This window comes from Amia ocellicauda, chromosome 22 (assembly GCF_036373705.1).
Source record: "Amia ocellicauda isolate fAmiCal2 chromosome 22, fAmiCal2.hap1, whole genome shotgun sequence".
In the NCBI taxonomy this organism is placed as follows: Eukaryota; Metazoa; Chordata; class Actinopteri; order Amiiformes; family Amiidae; genus Amia; species Amia ocellicauda.
In genome coordinates this window covers 15,583,869-15,611,384 of record NC_089871.1, presented here as the reverse complement: position 1 = coordinate 15,611,384, position 27,516 = coordinate 15,583,869, and the positions used below count along the sequence as shown (strand labels likewise).

The 27,516-nt window shown below is 38.9% G+C and overlaps 1 protein-coding gene across 4 annotated transcripts; it reads right to left on the bottom strand.

The window, feature by feature from the left end:
- Window positions 1-27,348, bottom strand: dazap1 (DAZ associated protein 1). 4 transcript variants are annotated; one of them, XM_066695328.1, is made up of 13 exons: window positions 27,192-27,348; window positions 24,542-24,582; window positions 20,564-20,730; window positions 19,641-19,706; window positions 18,217-18,324; window positions 15,270-15,318; window positions 10,681-10,763; window positions 7,208-7,361; window positions 6,289-6,318; window positions 6,043-6,096; window positions 4,765-4,911; window positions 4,500-4,667; window positions 1-631 (listed from the first exon to the last, which is right to left on the bottom strand). In XM_066695328.1, exons 1-13 carry the CDS (start codon window positions 27,221-27,223, stop codon window positions 456-458), a joined length of 1,275 nt encoding a protein of 424 aa, XP_066551425.1. In that variant the 5' UTR covers window positions 27,224-27,348; the 3' UTR covers window positions 1-455. The 4 variants fall into 4 exon arrangements, with proteins under 4 accessions (XP_066551425.1, XP_066551426.1, XP_066551427.1 ...); XM_066695329.1 differs by having other exon boundaries at window positions 1-628; XM_066695330.1 differs by lacking the exon at window positions 6,043-6,096.
- Window positions 27,349-27,516: the final 168 nt, after the last annotated feature.

Here is a 27,516-nt window from a genome sequence, read left to right as displayed (position 1 = left end):
ATTCTATTTTTTTAACATTTTACAATAAATGGTAAAAGGCTCAGAGAAAAAAAACAAAATGAAAAAAAATGAAAAATAAAACCCTTTTTTATTATTGATTTAAATTAAAGCTGAATAGAGAGACTGGGAACCCTGTTTACATTTTTTGTATCTGGAATATTGTTTGTGCTGATGGCGACGGACAGTCGATCTATTCTTAAAAAAAAAAAAAAAAAAAAAAAGTCCTCCATAAAACATCTTTCAAAGATGACAAAATTATTTTTTTTGTTCTTCCAAAAGTTTTTTTTTTTTTTTTTTTTTTTTGTACTTTCATCAAGTATGTATGTGATTGTCACAAAAAAAACAAGTCCTCAAATTCAGAATCCCTGGTCAGAGGTACACACCAGAAATCCAGTTGTGAACAGAATAATTTCCCTGACGTAAGATAGTTAAGCTCTGTGGGGTACGGTGTGCCCTCAGCGTCGATATGGGTGGAAGCCCTGTACGTTGTGATTCTGTCCTCGGCCGAAGCTGCTGCCTGCTGGCTGGGGCCCAGCGGCCGGCTGTGCTGAAGGCGCTCCGTAGGTGGGTGCTCCCTGGCTGGGGTCTGCGAAGCTCTGCCCAAACCCAGCTATGTCCTGCCCATAACCTGCTTTGTGCAAGACAACAGAAACCACCATTTAGACAATCGGCCTCAATGCTCACAGTTCGCTAGAGAGCGTTGCGACTCGCACTATATTACCAAAAGCTTTAGGATATGAGAGACGAAAAGACAGGCCTGTCCTGAAGGGTCTCTGTAGGACGGAGCTCAAAACTGAGCCATGAAAGGTTGTCAGTGCTGTTCTCCTTGAGGTCTTAAATTCACCGCTTCTTGTTTGAACCTTTTAGAAGATGTAAAAAATCCAATGCTGCCAAGACCCAATTACTTATCTGCCCAATTTAATACCAAGCAATAATTCCTGTTGTACATGCTCACTGGGGCACTGGTCCCATTACTTTTGGTATTACAGAGAATGTGAAAGCGGTGATACTCACCTCTGTTCCTGGACAAGCAAGACAGCATTTTATTGTTTGTTTTTACCCCCAAGAAGTCTTCATGACTTAATTTGTGATGCAATTGATGTTTAAGAGTGCTATGCAACACAGTATTTTATCACAATAATGGGGAAAACATTTACTTACTCATTTAACAGAAATAAGATTAGTTCAAAGGTATTACTTTTGTATCTATTCATGTATATACTCAGGTGTAATAGGTGATATGTTTGACCCAGTTTGACATGACTGGCCACAACCAGGCATGGAGGGGATCTTGGACTGTATAGATGTTTTTTTTAATCCAACTGTCAAATAAACTAATTTATACATAATAATAAGTCAATTTTAAGGAATGCAATCCCAGCCATTTAAAAATAACCTACAATAACGTGCTCGGATAATTTTCTGCTGCAGTGCTGTGAAGCTGACAGGGAAAGTCTTTGGTGCCTTTTCCTAGAAATATTGCCACTTTCTCTTGCTTCTCTCAGGCTTTCCCCCTCCCCTCTCTGTCAACTGAAATCAAAGGAAGGTTTGCTAGAGTAAATGTGCCTTCCTTTTTTATTCTGCCATTTCAGAGGGAAAAAGGTACAAAAATAAAAATGTTTGTTACTATCTCTGCAATAAAAAAACAAGTGCCACACTAAATTTATTGAGATGAGTTATGCTGTGTGTTATATATACACTATAATTATGAATGTAAAATACATATTTTCTGTATAATATGACTACCAGACATGTTGGTTTTCTAAAGGACTCCAGGCCACTGAAATTGGGTGATACCATCTAACCAAACTGGATTAGAGCAGACAGAATATCAATGCTTTCATGAGCAACTGGCATTGTTATCATCAATTGATGTGAAGAAGTTGTCACATGAAAACAGGGCATAAGACGTCTGTGAAAGTGTGTAAAAGAAGGTCAGAGTCCAGAGATATGCAGTTTTATGATCAAATCTTCTCATTGGAATTCATGTCAAACTGTACACACAACTTAAATGACAGAAAACAAATACAATAAATGAAATGGAAACAAAAACATGAATACAAAAAAAGAAAACAATAACAATTAGATCATCCTTTACCAGCAAAGCATTGCAGGAAGAGAAAATACATATAGAGACTACACAATACGTACCCAGAAGCACAGACACCCTGAGTTAAGTTGGGTTCGTATATTAAACTACAGCTATTTAAGTGGAAAGAGAATTTCGTCCCTCAGATTTTTGCATTTTGACATTCTCACCAGGTATGAAAGTGTTTTTGCCCCTCACTTCGATCTCTGCTCTCAGTGATTCAGTGAAAAATCTAAAACAAAGCAAACCAACCAAAAAAAGCTTGTTTTCAGACCACAATCAGAAACATTAATGTAGAGATGTACTTAAGATTTCCAAGGCTTTTCACACCTAGTGAGAGCTGAACCAAAACTGCCAGCACCATCCAAGCCAACTCTAACATCCGATCTGCATAACCCTACTTGAACCTGCATAGCTGTATTTTAGTATACTTAAAAAAACAAAAAAAAATACAGGTTAGGAAAGAACAAATCATCTTGCATGGCTCATTATTGCTGCTACCGAACCAGCTATTGGGCTATTTTGTGGTGTGAAAAGCAACGCTCCACCTACCTGCACTACATCCCTGCTCAGCCTGACCATTATTGTGAGAAGGACGCGCTGGTCCGTAGCCAGAAGGGTCCTGAGGATAGTTACCCAAGCCTATTAGGGAGACGAGGAGACCAGGTTGACTAAACCCAGGAGATCCTATTTGACATTGTTGCTATGGAAGAGGTCCCAGTCATTACCCCTGCCGCTGCCATCGCTCCTGTAACTGGCGGCTCCAAAAATTGTCAAAACTACCCAACTAGCTGGCAGCCCCAGTTGAATCCGATGAACAAAACAATTTGTAGTTTCTATCACTGAAATTAGACTTTCAAATGTAATTTTTAAATAAGGTGGTGGTGGGGGGGTGGAACAGAATAGGAATGGAATTGTCCCAAGACGATGGAAGACAAAGGTTTTGGGTCTTCTGGCCATGTTTTGACTTGTTTGCGGTGAGGAGGATTCTCATTCCAAATACCTAACATCTGTCATACCGCTACTATGCCGCCAGAGCAAAGCAAACTAATGTGCACAAACTCGCTGATCCATTCCCCCCCAGCACCGAACTCTGCAACTCCGGTGTCCTCACAGCTGGAGCGTCCATCTGTCGCTGGAATACACATGACTGCTTCACACTCGCATTGCGGCCTGCTCTCCCCAACAACGCAGGCTTCGAAACAATTCAGGCGTGAGCAGGACATGGAAAGCACAGATATAATGGCACACTTTTCTGAACACAAAAGGGTCAACCTTTTCATTTTCAGCAGCGATTCCCAACAATGTCCCGGCCCCACCCCTATTATTCAAGTAAGTCAATGCTTGCCAGTAAAAGCTTACAACCTTAGTGCATAAACATTAGTATTTGGTTTGTTTAATGCAAATAAATCATGTGTGTTAATTTCCATATATTCTATTATTTACAGTACAAGCCTGGTTTATCTATGGGACACTTTTTGTCAGGTCTCCACAGCTTGTGTAATCTGTGCTACATTCACAGCATCCACACTGAGACTCCACCACTTACAGTGCTAGGAAGGATGATCTAATTCCACCTACCATGCCTCCCAGAAGCACCTGGAAAATCCTGAAAAGGTTATGCAGGTGCACTTAACACTAGGGGGGACTGACAAGGGGTGGGCTACGGTCACACTTGGACCCCCGGCTTCCCTTAAGAGTGTGTCTATGTGTTATGTCTGCACATAACAATATATTAATTCCAAGTGGTCTGTAGATTAAATGTTTCGGAAGATGCTTTTTATCGGTATCAAGCGTTTTTCAAATGTAAAAAAAAAAAGTGAAAGTCCAAAGTGCCAAGAAACAATGTTCTTTAAAAGTTGTAAATAACTGAACAGAACTAAGTTAGGTTAAGGTAAGGTTAAGGTTAGTTAAATGGCCAACACGTACATGTGATAACAGGGGACAGTGTCTAGGTCTTTAGCAAATTGTTTTCTTAGAGCACAGATTTGAATCCCTGTTATCTGAAATTCTCAGGCTGACATTAGAAGTTAGAAAATATTATATATAAAAAAATAAAAAATAAAAAAACAGGTCGGGAATGTTTTCAACTAGAAATTCTTAAGAGAGGCAACACAAAATGTTCCTTTCCATTAGCACATACCCTTGTGATGCTACATGCCTTAAACTATTAAAAAGTTATCATTTGTAAACAGACACTCCCCCCCACCAAAAAAAAAATAAACCAAAGTCAGTCACTGCTTCAGTCTTCTTCACAGCTCCCAAAATCTTACTCTTTAAGAGGTGCGAATTATTGCAAAAGCATGTTATATAACCCACAAAGATCGAAGCTGTGAAAATACACATAAGGCTTTTGTTTGGTTTCTTTCGTATTATAATACCGAATGCGGGGGAGCATGGGGGTACCTACCATACTGGTTGTATGGGAAGTCGGGCTGTCCTGCCGGGGGTTTATTCATGTCCTGAGTAGGGGGGGTTGCCGGGGCATAGCCCAGAGGTCCTGCTCCGGGGGTGTTTGGGGGTGGAGGCACTCCTTGTGGGGCAAACTGGTCACCTTGGGGGGTGCCAAAACTATACCCTACATATCAAAGAAGGACAGGAGATTGGTTAAAGTGGACAGGGAGGGGTTGATACGTTCTGGTTAAAACACAGAGCCTCCTCTCAGAGGAACTCACCAAACTGGGTGCCATAGCCGGGCTGTGGGTATCCCTGAGGTGCGCCAAACCCTCCTGGGGGGGTGGTGGTTACTAAGAAAGCATTAAAGGGTGAAGGGGGGGGTGCGGGGACCCCTCGGCCAGCTGGAGGAGCGGGAGCATAGCCACCTGGGGAAGGGGGACAGGACGGGACGGGACACAAAATAAGTATCAGAATACAACCGTTACACAGCAGACAGAAGACAAATACAATACAGGGAATGCAAGTGAATCCTCTGTAGGGATGGGGGATGTATTTCTGTGCAACTGGCGAGATCTTTTCTGTCACTGAGAGGACACGAGGGGTACCAACTGTCATGGAATTAATTTGGTATACAATAGGGATTAAACTGTATTTGAACAAAGAAGGTTGTACCTAGGAGTAATTTGAATGACTGAACCAGTACTTTGACTTATTGCGCTAACTCAAACCTACCTCAGGTATGTCAGCATTTAAAATATTTTCTGTGTAAAGTTAATTATATGAACCATTTAATCTTAGTTGCTGGAAATCAGTTCAGTCTTTCTACACCAAGACAGGAGAGCACACTCCCCTGGCGATTCTCCAAACAGCACGATTCATACTATAGCCACTTGGCATTAAACACCTTGTGAACTGATGCTGTTGAAGCCTGTCGGTTTTCATCACCACATCAGACGTCTGCTCATCACTACTTTCGACATCCTGATTAATACGTATCGATATAAAGAGAGATGGAATTTTGTAAACATCTCAGATTGTTTTTAAATCTTTAAACCATTTTAGCACGGAGAGCTCATGTAGTGCAATGGCCAACGTGACTAGGCCTTCAGTGAAATACTGAGTTCAAGAGACAATATATACAAGCTAAGTCAAAGTTCAAAGAAATCACACTTCTGTATAATTTCTGTATGTGTTTAATCTGTCATGAAAAGACGGATTCATTTTGGGAAGTACAGATGAGTTACCAAATTGTAGGACCTAGTGCAATCAGCTCTCTGATTCTGAAATTTTCTATATGAAGCTGGTCTCTGACACAGCTGGCTTTGACCAGGATTCCCCTAGGGGTGGCACAGAGCTGCAAAGCCACTGCGACTAGGTGGCTGAGTGCTGCCCTGGGTTTCCACGTCTTCCCTAGCATAGTGATCCCCCAAGGAAGTCTATGAGCATGCGGTGCCAGGGAGAGCTGAACTGGATTGCTATAGCTCTGCTCTTTGCACTGTGGACGGACGGTGTGAGGAGACAAGGGGGACATTTCAGAGGACACAGTCTGTATCTACCTTGTGTTAGGTGGGAGGTTGTAGCCAAGTTGATTAAACTTTGGTAATTCCAAACTGGTAAAAATATAAAATAATCAAATAAAGTACAAAACTGACGATTCAAAATAAACACATTAATTTAAATAATCCATATGAACTCCCAATACACACACGCATACACAAACACACACAACAAAAAGGCATTGCATTCTCCCATAGTACTATATATAAATCACAGAAACAAAAGTTATAAATGATAAAGCATACCTATTGGCTGGCCTGTGGACATCCACATTCCTTTAACAACAAAAAAACAAAAAACAGACAAAAGGTCAAATGACAAGATTTAAAATACAGTTATACAAATCAATTGTTACTTCAAACCAAATATATTTCACAGTATTTCAACAGCTTGTACTTTCCCAAACCCTGCGCAACACATTCGCAAGTCACCATATTAAGAGTAAGCTAGAAACATTCACTGTAGTTTAATGTCTACATAACCTGAGAGTCTGGAAATTAACAGCAATTCAATCCCTTAGTTACAATCTGAACTCAATTGCATTATGTTGTAATTAAAGTTTACAGTACGAGAAAACTAGGATCAGATTCCTGGTAAGGTCAAGACCCAATACAAGTCTCTTAATAGTCCCTTATAGCAGGAATTCCCAAACTCTTTGCCATGGAAGATCAATAAGAAACCCACATTTCTGGCAACTGGACAAAAGCAATTATTCTCATCCTAAATGAGGAGATGTTTAGTGTGGGGGAAACACACAACTGACAGAATACATGCATTTCAATCAACTGATTAATCAGGATTTGTACTGGAATAAATGCCCTGAAACACAAAACATCTGCTCTCATTAAAAAAAAAAAAAATCCCCTGCGCTGTTTAGTCTGTCTCTGTTGGAAGAGATGTCACTAATAACACTCGCTGTACTGCATTCAGTGTGTGTTTCTAAGGCAAAGGAGTAATGGTCAAGTGCTTTTCCCTCATGAAGAGAAGAAAAATCACTCAAACAGGGTATAATACAAGCCCTAACAACACACCAATTCCAATCCTGGTTTATACAAGAATTTGTATCATGTTTTCCATTAGATGAGGCAAATTTATACAAATATATACAAAGTGATCCTGAGGTCCCACTGGCTATACAGGTTTTTGAAGAAGCAGTCGACTCACCCTGAGGACCATAGCTCTGCTGCCAACCTTGAGCAGGCTGTGCTGACCAGCCATTGGCTGCACTCAAGATACCCCTGGGTCCCCATTGGTTAGCACCTGGCTGCCCCGGACCTGGAGCTTTGCTGTCGCGAGGTTCGGCCTTCTTTACTTCCACCTAGAGAGAGGACAAGGAGGAAGCAATTGGGAAGACAAGCCTTTAAATGACACAAACCCCTTCCCAAGCAAATCACACCCGTAAGTAACATTACTCTTAGCACTTTAAGCAACTTAAAATTAAGTTTATATTATAACTTATTTGGGCCTCTACATACAGGAGTATATATATTTATAGATATATACAGTATATATATTCTTTTTGTTATTTTTATATGTTTCTCAGGTACTTCAGCTATGCCTTGCATTTAAAAAAAAAGCATGAATATAATAAAAATGTATCCACTTTAAAGCAGGAGTACCTTAAAAAGTGAAATAGGTCCAAACAGACAAAATTGTCAAAGATACATCGTGCTTTAATAGTGGGACATCCCCTTGTCTTTATCTGCTTAGCATGAACTCCACCCTCCCCCCACACTTCTACCTGAGAAACATAGGATTCTTTAATTTCTCTTTTTGGTGCATTGGCCCTTGTTTTATGCTGATAAAAAAAAAAAAAAAACATCTAATTGAAGATCAAGACTTACCTTTCCCAGGCTAACGCTTAAAGAATCTCAATTTTATTTAACTTGGAATAGAATTTCAGAAGGGAATGGATGTGGTAAGAGAATCTTAACTTACATCTAACAGAAAAAAAATAAAGTAAACAAACATGCAGATAATACAAATGGACAAAGTCGAAAGTCAAATTGGAGACGAATCTTCATACTGTGTCAGCCAAATAGGAGCAAAAATAAGTGCTCAATTGCCTAACCCCTGGCTAATTAAACACCCTCTTCTTCTTAATCTAAAAGGCTTGGATATCGAGATGAAAAAGGAACTAATTTCACTGACTTTCAAATGTGTGTTTTTTTCTTTTTTTAAAGAGGGATGATCATTTTACAATAGACACCCAAGGGAACCGGGGTTATCATCAACCAAAAACCTTTATTAACTAGAGCCTCCGCCTTCAGGGTAAAAGAGAGGGCCTGTCCGAGGCCATGAAATTAATGAGACTAAGCACTGCCTGAAGCAGGGAGACAGGAGGAGAAGGAAAAAATCAGGCATGTTCCACTTTAAAGTGTTTTTTTTTGGAGCTACACTCCAAAAGTAGGCTATAAAGCTGTCTCAGATGTGCCACAAAGAAAATATCAATTTGCTTTGACAATCTACATTTATTACCTGCATTTGGTTTGTAGTACCAGAGTACCAGTCACTCTTGTTTCCAGTAAAAACTTTATATTTTATTATTTTTACCCCTCATCACAGTCACTTACTATAAGCCTGTGAAGTTCTACTCTGCTATTAAGACCACTAATGTACGGGAGAATGAAGAGAGAGATAAAACTGTGCAGTAAAAAGAAATCACTCCATAAAAATCTGCACACTATAAAATCTATGAGAATCTATAAAATCTACGAAGCCAATCTCTCTCTCACGCCAAAAATTGTTATTGGGGTCATCAACCGCGCTACAAAAACTTATTTAAAAGAAAGTCAGATTTTTTTTTTCTTTTCGCCCTCCTTCTTTAAATAGTTCAAATGACACTCGCCACCCCACCCCTGCAGACCTAATTATCTCCACGCGCTTCGGCACAGAGGCCTCCAGTCCTCGGCACAACTACCTGTCTTACACTCCCCGAGGTACTGTCCAATTCGAGTGATGGATTCGAGGACTTAGGAGCTGCCCACGCCCGCAAACTGCAACCCCCCTCCCCAACCCGTCACCAGAGCTGGGATTTGGGACGTGGTTCGTTCTGCTCTACTTTCTAAATTTGTAACTTCTTCTTGAGCTTATGCTTGAGGTGATGTCAGAAAGAGAACAATGGCTTAGGTAGAGTCCTTATTCATCCAAGAGAGAGGACACTGTCAAGGAGACTGCGGTAAAAAGAAAATAGTGAGTGGCTGGGGGAAACTGTTTAAAGCGTTAATTATCTTTTTCTTCTTCCAATAATCATAAAAATTGTATTTTCCACTTTGCATTGAGTTTGAGGGCAAAAAGAACATTTCACATTTTGTAAACAGTTAAAACACTAATTATTTTTATTATTATCCTTAAACAACGAATATGAGGGGCCGCTTAATTGATTTCAGAATGGCTATTCCCGAACAACAAATCCCCCACATTTAGATTAGTTATTTAATAAAGTAAAAAAAGGCCAAGTGGGACGTAGAGCAGTGGTGGCCATAAATAATTTCCTACAATGCACATCCACTATCACATTAAGAAAAAGTCCTACATAAGGCTGCCTGCTGACACTTTAAGATGGTCACGTAAATAAATAAGCAAAACAAAAAAATACAAACCTATAAAATAAATAATTATAAAGACTCTTTCATAAGTAGAAACAAACTTTACAGAGGACTGGCACTGAGGCAACAAATTAAGGTGCAGTGTCTTATACAATGCATATATTGTTATGCTTGAACAATTTTTTTTTTTTGTTGTTGATGTTTTTATTTTATAGCACAATGCTGACTGACCTATTTATGCATTTTAAGTTGGGACTCATGATAAAAGAGGCAACCTGTTTAGTTCTTACCTTCCCCAGCAACTGCTTACAAAAGCAAATGGGCTGGGGGGGGCACTGAAACTGAGCGCAGCGCAGTTCAACACAGTATGGAGATTACACATCTGAGGTCACTTAATTGAGGTTTTATCACAAAATGTTAAAATCTACTAAAAGAACTCAAACAGTAAGTGACCTGGCAAAAGAAATAAAGTTTTTTTGTTTTTGTTTAAATGACAAAGAAAGAAAACAAAATAGCAACCAGTCCTTTAGGAAGTCTTTAATGTAAATGTAAGCCCCATTTGTATATATGTATATGTGTGTATTTAGCAGATATTGGCTATTACATCGGTGACATCCTAAAGGAGTAGTTCAGTGAAACCAAAGCTTGGGCGAACTGAGGAAGATTTATCTGGTTGTTTTGAAGTAAATGTGAATCTAACATGGGGGAGAGTTCTGGTCATTGCAGCAGGACTAATCCCAGGGAAATTTCACCTTTTTAACATGGCTTTCAACAGTCTAATTCGGTTTTAAATATAGTGCTGAACCCCATGGGGCAGGTAGATCAATTCCTTAAAAACAAAATCCAATTAATCAAAAAAACTAAAAAACAAACAAATATATCAAACTCCTTCCATTATTCAGAGCTCCCTGGACTTTAATGCTCTGTCAAAGAAGCAGTTTTGGAAAGAGCTCAAAGGCTCTTTTGCAGATGTACCAAATCCAGTCACTGAGCCGTCTGAAACTGAACCGGCACCAATTCCAGCCAAAACCCCCAGTCACCCAAGCCTCAGTTTGATCTTAAGGGTAAAATAAAACTACAACTACACACTTTTTTGCCCATGATGTCGTGAAAATGCATGTTGACAGCCTGGTCCACTGATTGTTCGGCCTCGAAAGTAATAAATCCAAAACCTAGCCAACGACCAAGAGTGAATCAAGGTAGCAGGGTGTTGTGACAACACAGGATGAAGAACAGTACTGGGGCAGCCCAAGGGTTCCATCAAGACTGGCTGGTGACCAGGGGTTCGGATAACGTCGCAGACCTTTATCACAACATGGTGGACTGGCCAGGCCTGAGGGACCAGCGGTCAGCTCTACAACCCACCAAGACCACCCCTACCCCAAACCCCACTCAATACACCAGCTCACTGAGCAAACATGACATTTTCCAAAATTGTATAAAAGGTATTTTTTAAATATTATAAAGAATGTCTTATAATTTGTAGTGGAGAACCTTAATTCTGCTTAAAATACATACTACTACTTAGCATGAACATTTAGAACTTCATGCAGAAAAAAAAAAAAAGTATTTAAATGGTTTAACTTTCATTCAAAACTTTCATCCAAAGCTTAAATGAAACAAAATACAACAAATATTGGGTAAAACACATCAGTTAATGTTTAATGAAAACATGTTTGGTTCCACTAGTTTACTTAAGGACCTATTGCTGTTTGTGATGTTTGTGGCAGGGATATTAAACTAAACAGAGACTTTGTGATGCACATACTCTATCCACGGTGACAAGTTCCATGTTCATGTCTTGAATGAAATCTTTTTCACAATATTTCAGGATTTTTACCATTTTGATTTGTTCTGCTAGAAAATGTGCTTAACATTTTTGGAAATCTACAAAATATTAAAACTAGGTTTATTGTTTTCATTGGCATGCAAACAAGCTGTGGCATGTTCACTGAATGGATTGAGAGTGATTCAGAAAGGTCTAAAAGAGATGTTATTAACCGGCATGTCTGTGTCAGTCAAGAGCGGTAGTATTTAGTATTTAGTTTCTCCATACGGTCTCATCCGAACCCCACCTTGATTTTCCCCTTGGTATATTGCTTGCAGCAAGTGCTGGCAGCAGCCATTGTTAATGCATAAAAATAAAAATAAATGGAAAAAGAAATTCTACAAAACAATATTTAGAGCTTTCTCTGAGCTTTCCCAATTACTTTTCTTTTGGGCAAGCCAAGATAAGCCTATAAATGCGAAATTAAGATATTCCTTATAAAAACACAAAGATATAGGCCAAATATGATTCCAATATGCTAAATTTTACTCACAAAATAAAATAAAATGTGGGCTAATTAAAGTGGACTTTCACGGACAGGCTGAAGGTGTAAACAAAGTTTTGCAAAGTTGGCAGTGAATGTTTCAGTATACATTAAAAAAAAAAAAAAGAAGATATTTATAAAAATCAAGCTGTGAGAAACAAAGACGCAGATTCCATGACAAATAAAATGGAAACAAAGCTTTGGAAATGCGATGGGTTTATGGGATTTAAGTGCTGATCACAATGGCAAATATCCAGTCACACTCATTCGTCATATAAAGATAAGTGGAGCTCATTGTCCTTTCAATTTTATTTAGCATTATTCCTGAGTTTTTTCAGCTCAAGCTCTTTGCCCGTTTTATTCAACCATCAAAGTTCTTCTGAAGTGAAGCAAAACAAAAAAAAAAAACAGTTCAACAAACTTACTTAATGCAATCCACAAAAAAATGCTGTGAAATGGCGATTGACTTTCATTGAAGATGTTCCCTGGCTACCCTGGCACATCTGTATTACCAATGTGAGAATTACCAATTTGTAACACCAACACAAGGCATTTCACAACAGGTTACAAGTAACACACAGTGCATTTATTTCCATTGATTACATTTCTGGAGTACTGGCACACAGTCCACACGTGTCTAATCCTCTCTAACACAATATCGAAGTGGCAGAGTGCTTTCACTTGAGAAAAGCCTGCATCGAGCGTGGGGTATCAACTTTTATCCGAACGAGGGGTAATACGAGTATCCAAGAATCTCGCATTCAGTCCTGAGATCGAGATAAACGGCCTATTGAGGGATCCCTTATTTGACTCACAAAGTGCAGAGGGATGCAATGCAAGTAGATACAACACATAAAAAGACTACAGCAAAAACAGGTTTAACAGCCAGATTCATTTTCAGATGTCAGGTTTCACATAACCAGTGCCAAAGCAATTAATAGAAATTAAATAGCAAATGACAGTGCTGACAAAAACGTACATGGTTTACAAATGGCTTCAGGGTTGCTCTCCATTTCAAATTTTTGGAAAATGAATAGTGAGCACCAGATGCATACGACTACTCTGCAAAACTGTAAATTAATTAAAGGTCAACCGAGTGCACAAGTCAACTTGTATTTAAGCCCTGAAGTGGATTGAAGTAAAGTCCCAAAGTCTGAAGGCCAATCTAAATCCAATGGAAAAAGGTACTACCATAATTTATAATCAATGAGTTTCAACTGGAGGGGGGGTCAGAAACTCAACTGTAGATAGGGCATGCAAGAATTTAAAATTTTGTGAACCAGTTTAATTTAGATTTGAGATCACAGAACAGAAGTAGGTTGTCAGAACATCTCTCTCAATACTGGGGGACCTAGCCTAATTTCAATTAAGGGTCCACTGGGACGAGTGTGGTTTGATATTTCCAATTTTATGTCAAACATTCCCTTTTGCCATGACATGTGCTAATAATACTGTCTACCCATACTCTGGAAATCATAGAATTACCATAGAAATAGAAAATCACTTGTAAGAAACAAAGCGCTTCACAATTTAATTACAGGCTAGTTTAAATTTACATATTGCGATCATTTATTTGTTTTATTCGGTTTAAACATGAAATGCAGGGTTTCATTCTGAAGGAGGCCAAAAATTCAGTAATTAACCAAAGTGGTACGTGATTTAATTGAGAAAAATAGTCAAACAGAACTGATGTGCGTATATGCGTGTGGCAGTTCTTCTTCTGTTTAAACTGCTCTAGAATTAAAAATACTTAAATGTTAAACTTTAACAGTGAGATAAATGTAAGGGATTTAAAATGCATGATTAAAAAAAAAAAAAAAAAAAAAAGGAAATCCAAGGACAGCTCTAAATGTGAAGTCTGCATTAAAAATCAAATGTGCGAAGTAGTAGATAACGGCTTTGCGTTTTTTGTTTGGTTTGGTTCAAGGATTGTTTTTTCATAGGACTATTATAACCTGCTTTTTTGCATATGTATATCTTGCCATGGAGACAGAGGACAACAAGAGTAGGACAAACCAACTGCAACTTTGTTTACACTGCCAGCTGCCCAATCCCCCCCTCGCCCACCTCAAGCCCTTTCTGATTTTGGAACTGGCCTGTACCTCTGTGAAACAACTTAGTATACAAATAACCTAGAGGAGAAAAGAAAAATCTAAAGAGAAACCGTTAATCACATTCAAACAATTCACAGGGAGAGAGAAAGAAAGACAAAGATAGAAAGGGCTTACTTACAAAAAGTACTAAAATCTTTCATATGGAACACTTAAATATGTCACTTAGAATGTCAAGAACATGTCTAAATTAAAATAAGCAAATAAAACTTACACAATACTTAATGTAAAATGAGGTATTTATAAAAAAATATATAAATGCATCTTAAACAATAATGGAATATAGGAGTTGGATTACATTACATCATTTCAGATGACAAACTATTCCTTGGTTAGTTTTTTTTTTTTCCCCCAAAGAGATTCAAATATTGAACAGAAAAAAGGTATCTGATGCTAAAGAGAATCATTAACTTCTGTACCCGCATTATCTAGGGCAAGTCCAGAGGACAGACGGATAGCTCGTCTAAAGTAACTGAATCACCCAATTAACTGATATTCTCAGACTGAACCATCAGGGAAATTCCCTATTGCAAACAAAATGGGATAATGTTGTCTGGGCTCAAATAAATGAATATCTTTCATAAACTCTATTTCAATCTTTTGGTTAAATGTACGGCACTGGAATGTTAATTTTTTACTTATCAATTAATTTCAGTCTTTCTGAAACTGAAGAGGTCTCTCGTCAGAATTGAAGCAATTTCTTTTAAATATGTCAATTTTATTCGGATTAATTAAAGGCATGTTCAGCTCTTAAATCATGATAAGAACGAACACTGGACCCTAAGCTATGAAGGAAGCCAACAGTGATATTAAAACGGAAGAAAATATTACAGTGCACCTATACGAGAATGAGAACAGCCTCTCAAGGCATTTAGTTTGCAAGTCTCCATGAGAACATTGTTGAGACGCAGCATCTACATGTGTCATAAGAAATTATAGACTTCCTCATAAAAGATCATGCATCACGCACTAATATGAACTGTATGAATCAGATGGTGATTCAGGGTTTTCCCTTCACAGCATGAGAACGCCCAAGGAAACGTGAGGAAAACGTAATTGTATGTTAAACACAGAGGTTTCTTCACTAGAAATGTATCCTTGAATGTGGCCTTTGCATTGCAGTGCCAAAAGACATAAGACATGAGAATAAAGTCAATGGCTACTGAATGCGGCCGTACTCTTGGGGTCAGAATAGTTTGTCATGAGATTGTAGTTGGAGATGAAGTTATGAAGAAAAAACTGGATCAGCTTTTACCTCGGGGCCTTTGCTTCTCCGCATCATAGATCATTACTACTTCAGTGACCTAAAACCAGAAGAGAGAAAGCAAGGACAAATTACAGCTACAATCACAATACCCAACACAATGCACGACACAGTTTACCCGCTATCAGACGAAAACAGGACACACTGAACAGCCCATCTATTAAATCCCAACTTGAAAAATACAGTGCCTACAGAAAGTAAAACCCCATTTAAAAATGTTCACTTTTTTTAAGTCTTAAAATGCATTAAAATATTGTTTATTCTTCATTTATCTACACATCCTACCCCAAACTTCCAAGTGGAAAAAATATTCTAGCCATCTGTAGAAAATGTATTAAAAATAAAACCTTGAAATAGCTTGGTTAGATAATTATCCATCCTCCTTATAATAGCAATCCTAAATTAGCTCAGGTGTAACCAATGGCCTTCAAAATCACACACAATGTTAAGTGACCTCCATCTGTGTTAAAGTGTAGTGATTCACATGATTTAGGGCTAAATTCAGCAGTTCCTGTAGGTCCCTCTGCTGGGTGGTGCATTTCAAAGCAAAGACTCAACCATAAAAAACAAGGAACTTTCAAAAGGACTCCAGGGGCGGCTTGTGCTAAGGGGATCTGATCTTGATCTTGATCTCAATTGTGTTGTACTAAACGGATCAGGGTTCAATCTGAGCTCAGATCCGAGCTCAAAAATGATCCTGCTTTTGAGCAGGATCAGAGCTTGATCCGACTTTTTAAAATGCAGGAAATCTGTATACTTCATCTAGTTTTTCAACAGCATGAAACATATTTAACCTTGCAGACATAATTGATCCTGTTTTAGGACCTACATTGAAGCACAGTCATGCCTTACCAAAACGTTTGAAGCTACGTTTAGCGTTGAGATATTTTGCAACCGGCAGGTTTCAGCAAATAGTAGGTAAAATTATCGATGTAGACAAGTCTGGTTAAGCACAGATAAACAACAAAAATGTGATTTAGAAATACTTGCACTTTGAAATAAACAATATAATGTTGAACCGTACATTCTGCTTTTATGTCTTCATGGTGAGGTGTAGTCTGTGTGCGATAAAATTGGTAATTGGCTAATTATTATAATATAATTTTTGTAGTTGAGGAGTTAAAGAAATGCACACCAGTGCAAGAAACTGGAAAGGTTGTGTACTTTGTGAGGTTTTAAGGGATCCAATTTGCCCTGTCCTTGACAAATAACTTTTCAGATGACGGACTACAAATTATCATGTTGGATCCAGTGGCAACAATAAGCAGACTGACATTAACATGCATTGGGAAACGTAGCGAACAGCTAAGCTTATTTAATTCATAAACTCATCAGCAATAGCACAGTGTAGTTTTCTGAAAGGTTTATGACTGTCATTGAGTCATTAGAGCGGTAGAAGTTCAAATAGCCGCACCAGAGACTGACGAGCCGGTTTATGTCAATAGGAAGCTCCTTAGTAACCATACACACTGCTTAATAATCGGATCAAACAATCACATCAGCGGAGCCGGATCTTGATCTGCTTCAGACAACGCCTTTTCATGATCCGGATCTGATCCAGTTTTCTGATCCTGTTAGTACAACCAGCCCCTGGACAAAGTTATTGAAAGGCACAGATCAGGGGATTGGTATAAAAAATATGTATCAAAGTCCATGCATATCAATTGGAGAACAATCAAGCTGATTAAGCAGTGGAAGGTATATGGCACCACCAAGACCCTGCCTAGATCAGGCCGTCCCTCCAAACTGGATGACCAAGCAAGAAGGAGACTGATCGGAGAGGGGCTACCAAGAGGCCAATGGAACAAGAGAGTTACATCCTACAATAGTTTGGCCAAAATTGGTCATAGTGTGCATGTGACAACAATATCCAAAGCAATCTGGCCTATATGGTATGGTGGCAAGAAGGGAGTCAGTAGTCAAGAAAGCCCACCCTGAGTCCCATTTGAAGCATGGAAAACAAATAAATAAACACTCAGGAGATTCTGTAGCCATGTGGCAAAAAGTTTGTGTTCTGACTAAACTAAAACGGAAATTTTTGACCTAAATGCAAAGTGTTATCTTTGGCGCAAATCCAACACAGCCCATCACCCAAAGAACACCATCCCATTGGTGCAGCATCATGTTATGGGGATGTTTCTCATCAACAGGGACTGGGGCACTTAGGGTCAGGATAGAAGTGAAAATAAATAGAGCGAAGTAAAGAGAAGTCCTTGAGGAAAACCTGCTGCCTCTGCAAGAAAGCTGAAACTGGGACTGAAGTTCACCTTTCAGAATGACAATGACCCGAAGCACACATACAAAGCTACCCTGGAGTGGCTAAAGAACAAGAAGTGAAATGTCCCTGAGTGGCCCAGTCAGAGCCCCAACCTAAATCCAATCAAAAATGTGTGCCATGACTTGAAGATTGCTGTCCATCAACGCTCCCTAAGGAACTTGACAGAGCTTGAAAAATCTTGTAAAGAAGGATGGTCAAATATTACATAATCTGGTAGAGAAAAACAAAGGTGGTAACGACCTATCCCAACAGATTCACAGCTGTAATTGCTGCCACCAAGCATTAGCTCAGGGGGGTGGAGAGTTATACAATTATTTCAGTTTTCAGTTTTGTATTTATAATAGATCATGTTTTTTCCCTCAACATGGTGTGTAGATACATGGGGGAAAACTGATTTAAATGCATGAAACTCTTGAGGCACTGACAACAAAATGTGAAAAAGTTAAAGGGGAGGGGGGAACTTTCTATAGGCACAGTATATATAATATATATATATAAACAAACATAGAATACACCACATTGCAATCACTCATGCAAATCAGTAAGACAGGAGAGATAGATACTTTTCCTTAAAGTAAAATCTTGAACAATAACTCCCCTGCAAGTAAACAAAGTACCCTTTGGACTGGAATTTAGTGAATTAGTCACGTCTGTACTCACCACTCCAAATCTACTGAAATAATCCCTGAGTTCAGGTTCACCACAGTTGTGAGGGATTCCTCCAACAAAGATTTTCTTTGATTTATTGCTATCACTCTTGCTTCCCTTCTGCAAAAATAATAATCATATAAACATGACAATATTAAAATAACAAACTGGACACATGCAACACAGATCTAGATGCACAGAAGCCAGAAAATATGCTGAAAAATGCACATACTATATATATGAAGCATGTTGCTCTGCTCAGCCCAAAGTGATTATCACCATTGTGTCACTCTGATATGATGGGGTGCAACCACAAGCCTTGCCCATGTATGGTGTATTTCTGCAACACATGCATTTTGAAAGTAGCCTTTTATATTGGTCATTAACGCAGTTTTTTTTTCTCCATGTATCCATCTGCTAGTAAATCTTGGCAGCAGACAGCAAAAGTTTTTAAATGTCTATTAAATACCTGACCAAAACATTCAAACACCAACCATTTTATTTTGAAAATACTAGATTAATAGCAAGGTATAATATAAGCAATGGTCAACTACAAAGTTTACATTTAACACTGTAATAATCATGACATTATAGTCAAGAACGTAACATCAGATTTGAATATTGCAGTAAGGATCAGGAGAATCTTCACTATGGTTCCAGTAAATCTACATTACCAATCATAGAAAAAAATCTCTTTTTTTAATGAATACAAAAAAATTAATTAGTATCTTTAAACTTTTGCTCTGAATGTCCTGTATAGGATGGTATATTTTTTGGTTTAAGGTAATTAAAGTCTTAATTTACAGTACTGTATAATTTGACATAATATAGCAGTTCGGTAGGAACTGAAAATCATTTAAGTTTACAGCAACAGATCAGATATCTGTCAAGTTTACAACTCCAATCACAGGAAGGATTACAAACACTGCGACAGCTTTAGCTTGTGGCTGCGAATACAAGGATCAAATCATTCATACAATTTCGTCTTAAAATTGCAGAACCAACACCTTCAATTCATATCTTTTCCCTGGTCTGATTTACAGGAGTAGCGTTCTGCACATTCTTTATAATGGTTATTCTGAAGAAGTGTGTTATGGGAAAATATATTTGAATACTGCTGAAAGCCTGGGGCAAGTTTTATTTTTCTTGATTGAGACGCTGTGTATCGTCCTTCACCTTCAGGGATAAGAAAGGTGACTTGTGAACCCCATCTTGTAACATGGCTGTAAGCGGAAGACGAGACAATATAAGTTTAACAGATTCACACATTTACAGGACTGCACAGGGAGCGAAATATAGGGCCATGTGGTGCAGAATTCCCAGGTGTCCAGAAAATATAGAAGCAGAGCGTACCCTTCAGAGATGGGGAACAACATAATCCCTCCTTGTATTCCTGTGAGAGCAGGTGCAGCCTAGATAAAATGCTCATCTCTTACCCAGCCTTCCTTGGCTCGCGTTTTTTCAGGCTGCATTCCTCGGGGTGTGCATGGCTTTGGGTCAATCTGAAGATACATACAACAGATATTTTTCCCCACATAAATACACCATGCAAATAGGCTTTATGTATATATATGTGTGTGTGTGTAAAATATATATATATATACACTCACCTAAAAGATTATTAGGAACACCATACTAATACTGTGTTTGACCCCCTTTCGCCTTCAGAACTGCCTTAATTCTACGTGGCATTGATTCAACAAGGTGCTGAAAGCATTCTTTAGAAATGTTGGCCCATATTGATAGGATAGCATCTTGCAGTTGATGGAGATTTGTGGGATGCACATCCAGGGCACGAAGCTCCCGTTCCACCACATCCCAAAGATGCTCTATTGGGTTGAGATCTGGTGACTGTGGGGGCCAGTTTAGTACAGTGAACTCATTGTCATGTTCAAGAAACCAATTTGAAATGATTCGACCTTTGTGACATGGTGCATTATCCTGCTGGAAGTAGCCATCAGAGGATGGGTACATGGTGGTCATAAAGGTATGGACATGGTCAGAAACAATGCTCAGGTAGGCCGTGGCATTTAAACGATGCCCAATTGGCACTAAGGGGCCTAAAGTGTGCCAAGAAAACATCCCCCACACCATTACACCACCACCACCAGCCTGCACAGTGGTAACAAGGCATGATGGATCCATGTTCTCATTCTGTTTACGCCAAATTCTGACTCTACCATCTGAATGTCTCAACAGAAATCGAGACTCATCATTGGTTGGTTAGATAATAAATAATAAATGAGAAATTGAACAGGTGTTCCTAATAATCCTTTAGGTGAGTGTATACACACAAACACAATGTAACTTGGAATACAACAGTAGCTTGATACAAGGACAGATTGCACAAAAAACTTACATTTCTTCCATCCAGATTGTGGGGTTTGGTCTCCAGTACTGTCCGCACACAATTGGGATCTTTGAACTTCACAAACCCAAACCCTCGCGACTGATTTGTGGTCTTATCTTTCATAATTACACAGTCGACTACTTCTCCGTACTGCGAGAAATAGTTCCGCAGCGTCTCTGTTGGGAGAGGAAAGATAATATTAGTGCAATGCCACACTTCATTAACTTAACTTTCCAACTGCAGAGGAGCAAGACTTTTCAGTTGAAATGCAGCTAAAAAATATTAAATAAATAAATACAGAAAACCATTTATGTCAGTAACACGATTTGACAGATGTCATACAAAACCATGTCCTAAAAGTGACATTCACAGGGTATCTTTCCCAAGGAATTTTCAGAATATGATTTTAAGTTCTGTATCTGCTTTTTTGTATTCTGTAATTCTATTAAGGAGCATTTTACATACAACTGTATGTCAGTTGTCAAACCCCCCCTGAATAGGAAACAACTATGGGGGGCCAAACAGGCCATAAAACATTGGTTTGTGTGCATACTACATTGGTTTGTGTGCATAATACATTGCCATAATATCCACTAGACTTAATAAATATCAATACTGCAAGAAACTAAAACTAAATTAATGTTTTTATTTTTTTATTATTATTATTATTAATATTTTTAATTGTAGCAGAAAATCAAATGTGATTTAATTTATGCATATTGACCCCCTCCAGACCATACACATGTTCAGGCAGAATGCAACAGAAGGGAAACACCTATCCCACAACCCCCTGCATGTATATTAAGTGCCTGGTTAATTTTTTTTATATCAAACCAGTACGGTGATCAATCCCATGTGGTGTCTGAGTTGGTTATCTGAAATCAGGCAGGGACGTTGCATACAAGGGTGTGTATGAGCGGTTTGCTACCGAATTGTGTCAGCCTGACCGTGCAAAACTGAATGCCTCAGAGCCAAAAACATGCTCCTGTACTCCCCTCTACGCACAGAGCACTAGGAAATTTAAGAAGCCTTAGCAGGCCAATCACAAGAGACAGAGCTACACCATCGTAACCCCAAACAGTGCAAAAATGCTCATTCCACATTATCCTTCTGTACTTGCAGCCCTATAATTTTCAAATCTAAAAAATATATATAAACAAACAAGCAGAACCTGTTTAGTAGAATACAAGCTGTTGTCTATGGGGGGCCAAACAGGCCATAATACATCAGTTTGTGTGTGTACTATATTGGTTTGTGTGTGCACTAGATCGGTTTGTGTGCATACTATATCGGTTTGCATGCACACTATATTGGTTTGTGTGTGTACAATATCCGTACACATGACAGAACAGGCAGGACTAGGGACAAAGGGAGATCAAGGCGGATGCAGCAGCTTTGTCCTCAAGCAACACATTACTCAATGACTTAACCATGTCACCTGAGCAACACATTACAGATTAGTTTTAATGTATGAATGTGTGCTTAGTCCCTGTGATACTTGTGTACTGCAGTAATAATAAATAAAATGATTAGTTGTTGCAATGATGAGTTGAGTCGACTGCTTGGAAAACCCCCACAAGCGTTACAATACTCATCCACAATTCGAATGTCCAACATAGCCGATCTAAATTAAAACATTTGATTAGCATACTGCCCATTATTTAAATAAAAGTTCTTGGATATACCAATATAGTATGCACAAGTACACACACAAACCAATATAGTATGCACAACTACACACACAAACCAATATAGTACACACACAAACCGATGTATTATGGCCTGTTTGACCCCCCATAGACAACAGCTTGTATTCTACTAAACAGGCAAATATATTAGAATGAAGATTTGAAATACTGTCCATTAATTTATTGTAAATATTAGTACAAGATAAAAAAAAAATAATAATGATGTAACTAATGTGTAGTTCCATGTTTTCTTTTATTGTGTCATTGTTCTTGCTTATTTTCTGATGGGGTTTTGGGTAATTTGGCATTTTTCATTCTAAGTAAACACAACTGTAAAAAGTACTTCAGAAAAACAATCGCAAAAACATTTTTGTTTGCTAGATATTATGCCTTATTTTCAGGTCTTGGTAGTAACGCAAGACAGAAGTATCAGATGTATACATTTTATATACAATGTATTTTATAATTGAAATTTTCCGAGATCAAAACTGAAAAACAAATATTCATATCCACAAAAAACTCCAACTCAGTCATGCAGATTATTTTTCAACCAAGTTCTACATGTAAATGTACTTTTAAATGTTTTCCATATGTAAATGATTGTTCTGGGCATTTGGATATGCCCTAACAGTTTACATAAAGACTTTGAAATTCTTACTGTGGTTTCAACATCTCAATCAAATGTCAGAAATTACTTGTTTCAAGATATAATAAATAAATAATGGTATTAACATAATAAATAAAAAGTGTGAAGACAATCAGGAAATGAAAGGTGTATATGTGAAATAAATACATACATACATACATACATATAGCAAGATAATTATAAAAATGTAATATTTGATATCATAATTGCATTGGCATAATACAAATTATATTTCCCAAATTAGTAATTTTAATAATTTGAAAATTACAATTAAAGAATGAATAAAATAAATAAATAAAGCAGAGTCTCAATTTTTTTTTTTTTTAAATCCCAGAACTTAATCTTGTAATCTTGGAAGGTGTGGTTTGGGCAAGCGAAGTAGAGGCTTAAAACACTGGCACAAAATCCATTCACAGACAGCAAAGTGAGCTGTGAGGAATACAAAAACTTATATAATTGTCCTAATTGTCCCTAGACTAATGCTTTAATTGGGTTTAAGTGCAGGGTGGGACAGTCTTGTTCTCTCTCAACTCATCTACTTACTTTATTAGTGATTATAGCAATAGCAAATTAAAAAAAACATTCTAAAACACTAAGACTAAGACTTAATAAATATCAATAATGAAATGTTTTCAAATTATTTTAATTGTAGCATATTGACCCCCTCCAGACCATACACAGGGAAGGGAAACACCTATCCCACAACCCCCTCCATGTATATTAAGTGCCTGGTTAATTTTTTATATCAAACCAGTACGGTGATCAATCCCATGTGGTGTCTGAGTTGGTTATCTGAAATCAGGCAGGGACGTTGCATACAAGGGTGTGTATGAGCGGTTTGCTACCGAATTGTGTCAGCCTGACCGTGGAAAACTGACTGTAGCTTTGAATGCCTCAGAGCCAAAAACATGCTCCTGTACTCCCCTCTACGCACAGAGCACTAGGAAATTTAAGAAGCCTTAGCAGGCCAATCACAAGAGACAGAGCTACACCATTGTAACCCCAAACAGTGCAGAAATGCTCATTCCACATTATCCTTCTGTACTTGCAGCCCTATGACTTAAATCTTAAAAAATATATATATAAAAAAACACGCAGAACCTGAACAACCACAACCATCTGTTGTGGATCACGGATGGGGAGAAAGAAAGCCCAGAGTGTTGTTGAGAGCTTGTGGCTACATGAGAAGGTGGATCTTTAATACAAAGAAGAATGTCCTGTAAGGTACAGTTTGCTAATGAAGCTGATCGAATTCATTACCATTGCTTAGGATCACTCGTGGTGGTGATGTAGGATGGAGACAGAAGTGACAGAAGTTGCATGTTCAGGCATCCTAGCAAGTGTAGCATTTAAAAACATCAGACTTTAATCAAAGCCGTGAAAATGACAAGTTAAAAAAACGACATGACATAAAAACGTGGTGTTACATTTTGTGGTATTAAAGCTGTGTGTTTAATAAATTTAGATGCCCAATCAAGCATGCGAACATCTTTTTATCCCGGTTCAAGGAACACACACAGCACGCGTGATATTTCTGTTGGGGGGGGTTAAGTATTAGAAATTATTATTATACATAGAGAGACCCAGCAGGTGACAAGCTTGCTCCTTAATTGATGCCAAGGTGTAAAGACAGATGGACACTTATTAACTTACCCTGCGTGGTACTCCAGTCTAAGCCGCCCACAAAGAGCTTCCTAAAAAGACAAAATGAACAGTCTAAATAGAACGTATAATTAAAAATAACATAAGTCATTCATTATTATTGACTTGCGAGTACATTTTTTTTTTCCCCCATACATCAATGACTACACTAAGCCACTGAAAAATGCTTGCTTTGTTCTTTTAGGACAGAAAGGCATACAGTGTCTAATGGGGTTTCCAGCTCTCCCACTGTCGCAGGGGGTCCAGATGAAAATCAATATTGCGACTGAAATAAATCCTGCCGTGTCCTTCAGTAGAAACATCAACACAAACTGTGCAACACCGAAAGGTCGGACCACCGTTGAGATAGAAGTGCGGTATTCCAGCAATGGTTTAAACAGGACAGATAAAGAGCTTGAATGGTTTTGTCTAAGAGAAGCATGAAAATGACGTCGGGATGGAGTATGCTGTCTCCGTAGAGTCAACCTCATGACCCCTCCAGTGCTGAGCAGTCCTTTCTCGTGTAGTTCTGTCAGTCATGTCAATGACATTAAAGTAAAATTATTACCTAATTGGAGGAGTTACTAAACAAACAATCTCCAGATGTTAATGCAGCCATCTCAGAGTGTGAAGTCTATATTCAAACAGCAGGGTGCCTACAACAGCTTTTCACTAGTTTTCCATGAATGACCAAATTAACAGATCAGATAATACACTTTTTTTTTTTTACTTTAACTTTAGCTCTTTTGTCATTTTTAAACTGTAAATTGTATTTTAATTGGATTTTAAATGTGTATTGCTCATGTAACCTGTAAGTCACCCTGGATAAAGGCATCTGCAAATAAATAATAATGATGTAAGTGAAGTAGCAATCATCAGTACGTGGTATACTTGCTTCAACCAGGATTTGCTCCTTATGCTTCAGTATCCTGAAAAACCCAGTTTAATGTGACGGGCAGACTGTTCCTCCCAAACTTATTTTGAAAACCACAACCATACATGATAAATGAATGCCTTTTCATTTTCATTTTCATGACATGGGCTGCTTCCAAGAAACTCCCCCAACACAATGCACTAGACTGAAATTGACTGGGGCACATACCTAAAAGGCATCATTTTCTTTGCAAATTGTATCTATCATTTCAGGATTTAGTTCATTCCAAACTCATCCCCATTGAACAATTTGGTTTCAATACCTTTAGGCAGATATAATGCAACCAATCTCTGATATTAAAAAGGAAACACAACCACTGGTGTAAACCAATTTAATTTAGTGTCACACACAGTAATGGTCTAATAAAGCCTATTGCAAACAGCCACAACAAATCAACGTCCTCCTGCACAATGCATTCATATTTTACGCAGCTGAAGCACAATCATCAATGCAAAGCTTTGCAGCAACCAACACCAAAACGTTTTCTCCTTCATGTCTTCCGCATGTATTTTTGACAGCATCCGCCTCAACTGTATATCAAGCTGTGAACTTGAAATGCCAACGCTTTCGTCACTCAGAAACAGCAATTTGCACATCATTTCACTGCAACTCTTCTGCAATGACAAGCGATCGTGCTCTCAACCCATACCGCGTTTCCTGTACGCAGCTAAACGAAACCAAATTCGAGTTTATCCGCCCATTCATAATTCAGAGGAGCAGTAAAGGACATTACACAGTGTTGTTGCACCGCTCACAACGTCCATAGCCACGCTTCCCACATACACACAGATTTCATTGGATTGGTACTGTTTGGACACCCCAACTGTCCTCTATACTGGTAGAAATATATATTTCCAAACGGGGTGTATCTTCCGTGTTCATTTTATCGTGCGAAATTGAAGCCTGCTATCAATATAGACAAGCTTTCGCAGCAAGTCACCTCTACAGCGCCTGTTTGCACCGATAACAGTCCCCAAAAACACGCTTTAATGTCCACGATCTAGCGACGTGCATTGCATGACGGTGTCCCAGGGGCTGCTAATGTGACCGGGGACGGGTATCGAAACGGGTTTCAAAGTTGCCGTGGTTTTAAATCGCTGTCAAGTCAAGTGCAGGTTAGGAGTCAACTCCCGTTCAGGAGTGTATTACGATGTAATGTAAGCTGCCGATCAAAATGAAACCGACTAGTATAGTGTCTGTACCCGGGGAAGATCAACCACACAGAAAACGCAGCTTGTCGTTTTGCAAGGTAAACTTGACACTTCAGCAGCATGAAATTAAATCGCTCTCTCCCACAAAAAACGAGCCGCAAAAACGAGTCTCCGCCAGGCGATGCAGTCCCACCGACCTGCCCGGGTATTTCCTTTAAATGGTAGCTAGTTTTGCATTTACCCTGGAAAAGTTAGGCGAAGGCATCAACAAAAGTAACAACCCCCACATGTAATGAATTACATAGTTGTATATTAGTCCCCATTTACACTTAAACGACGGCGAATGACAGCAGGTACGCTTCTCTACAGAGCTACATCTCCTCTGCTGGTACTGCCGGGGCTTTAAAAACAAACTGCCACAATCCCACACAGCTCCAGCGTCCCTTTTCTGACAACCCCTGCGGGAGGCACGGCTCAGGCAACTCCGAGGCTCCCGTAAAGGCCACCGGGAGTTGCTCAGGCTGCAGAAAACAGCCCCCCTCTAAGCCGGCGTGCCTTCATATCCTCGGTGTCTTACCCAATTTCGTCCCCGGCTAAGCTGCTGTTCATGTCTGCGGCTGTTATGGAGGACTGTGCGGACTGGTGCCGGTCTCTGCTGGTATTGCTGCTGTCAACTCCCCGGGAAGGTCACTCCGCTTCAGGTTCAAACTGAATCTGCGCAACAGCGACGCGCTGGCACGGGGTCTCCCTGCAGGGGGTGTGACGTCACTCGGGGCCGCCTCCTGCCTCGCCGCTCATGGGAAATGTAGTTTCAGTGTAGGAAGCGTGGCATACAAACTACAAAGCTGTCTGTCCCACACAAATGTTAGGAGAGCTTGACTTCTAAAACCTATTGTGATTTT

Excerpts from the sequence above, each read along its gene's own strand:
- dazap1 (XM_066695328.1), bottom strand. The coding sequence starts at position 27,223 with ATGAACAGCAGCTTAGCCGGGGACGAAATTGG. Across the intron at positions 18,325-19,640 it reads CGCGAGCCAAGGAAGGCTGG|AAGGGAAGCAAGAGTGATAG; the intron begins GTAAGAGATGAG and ends TTATTTTTGCAG. Across the intron at positions 4,912-6,042 it reads AACCTCCCACCTAACACAAG|GTGGCTATGCTCCCGCTCCT; the intron begins GTAGATACAGAC and ends CCCCTTCCCCAG.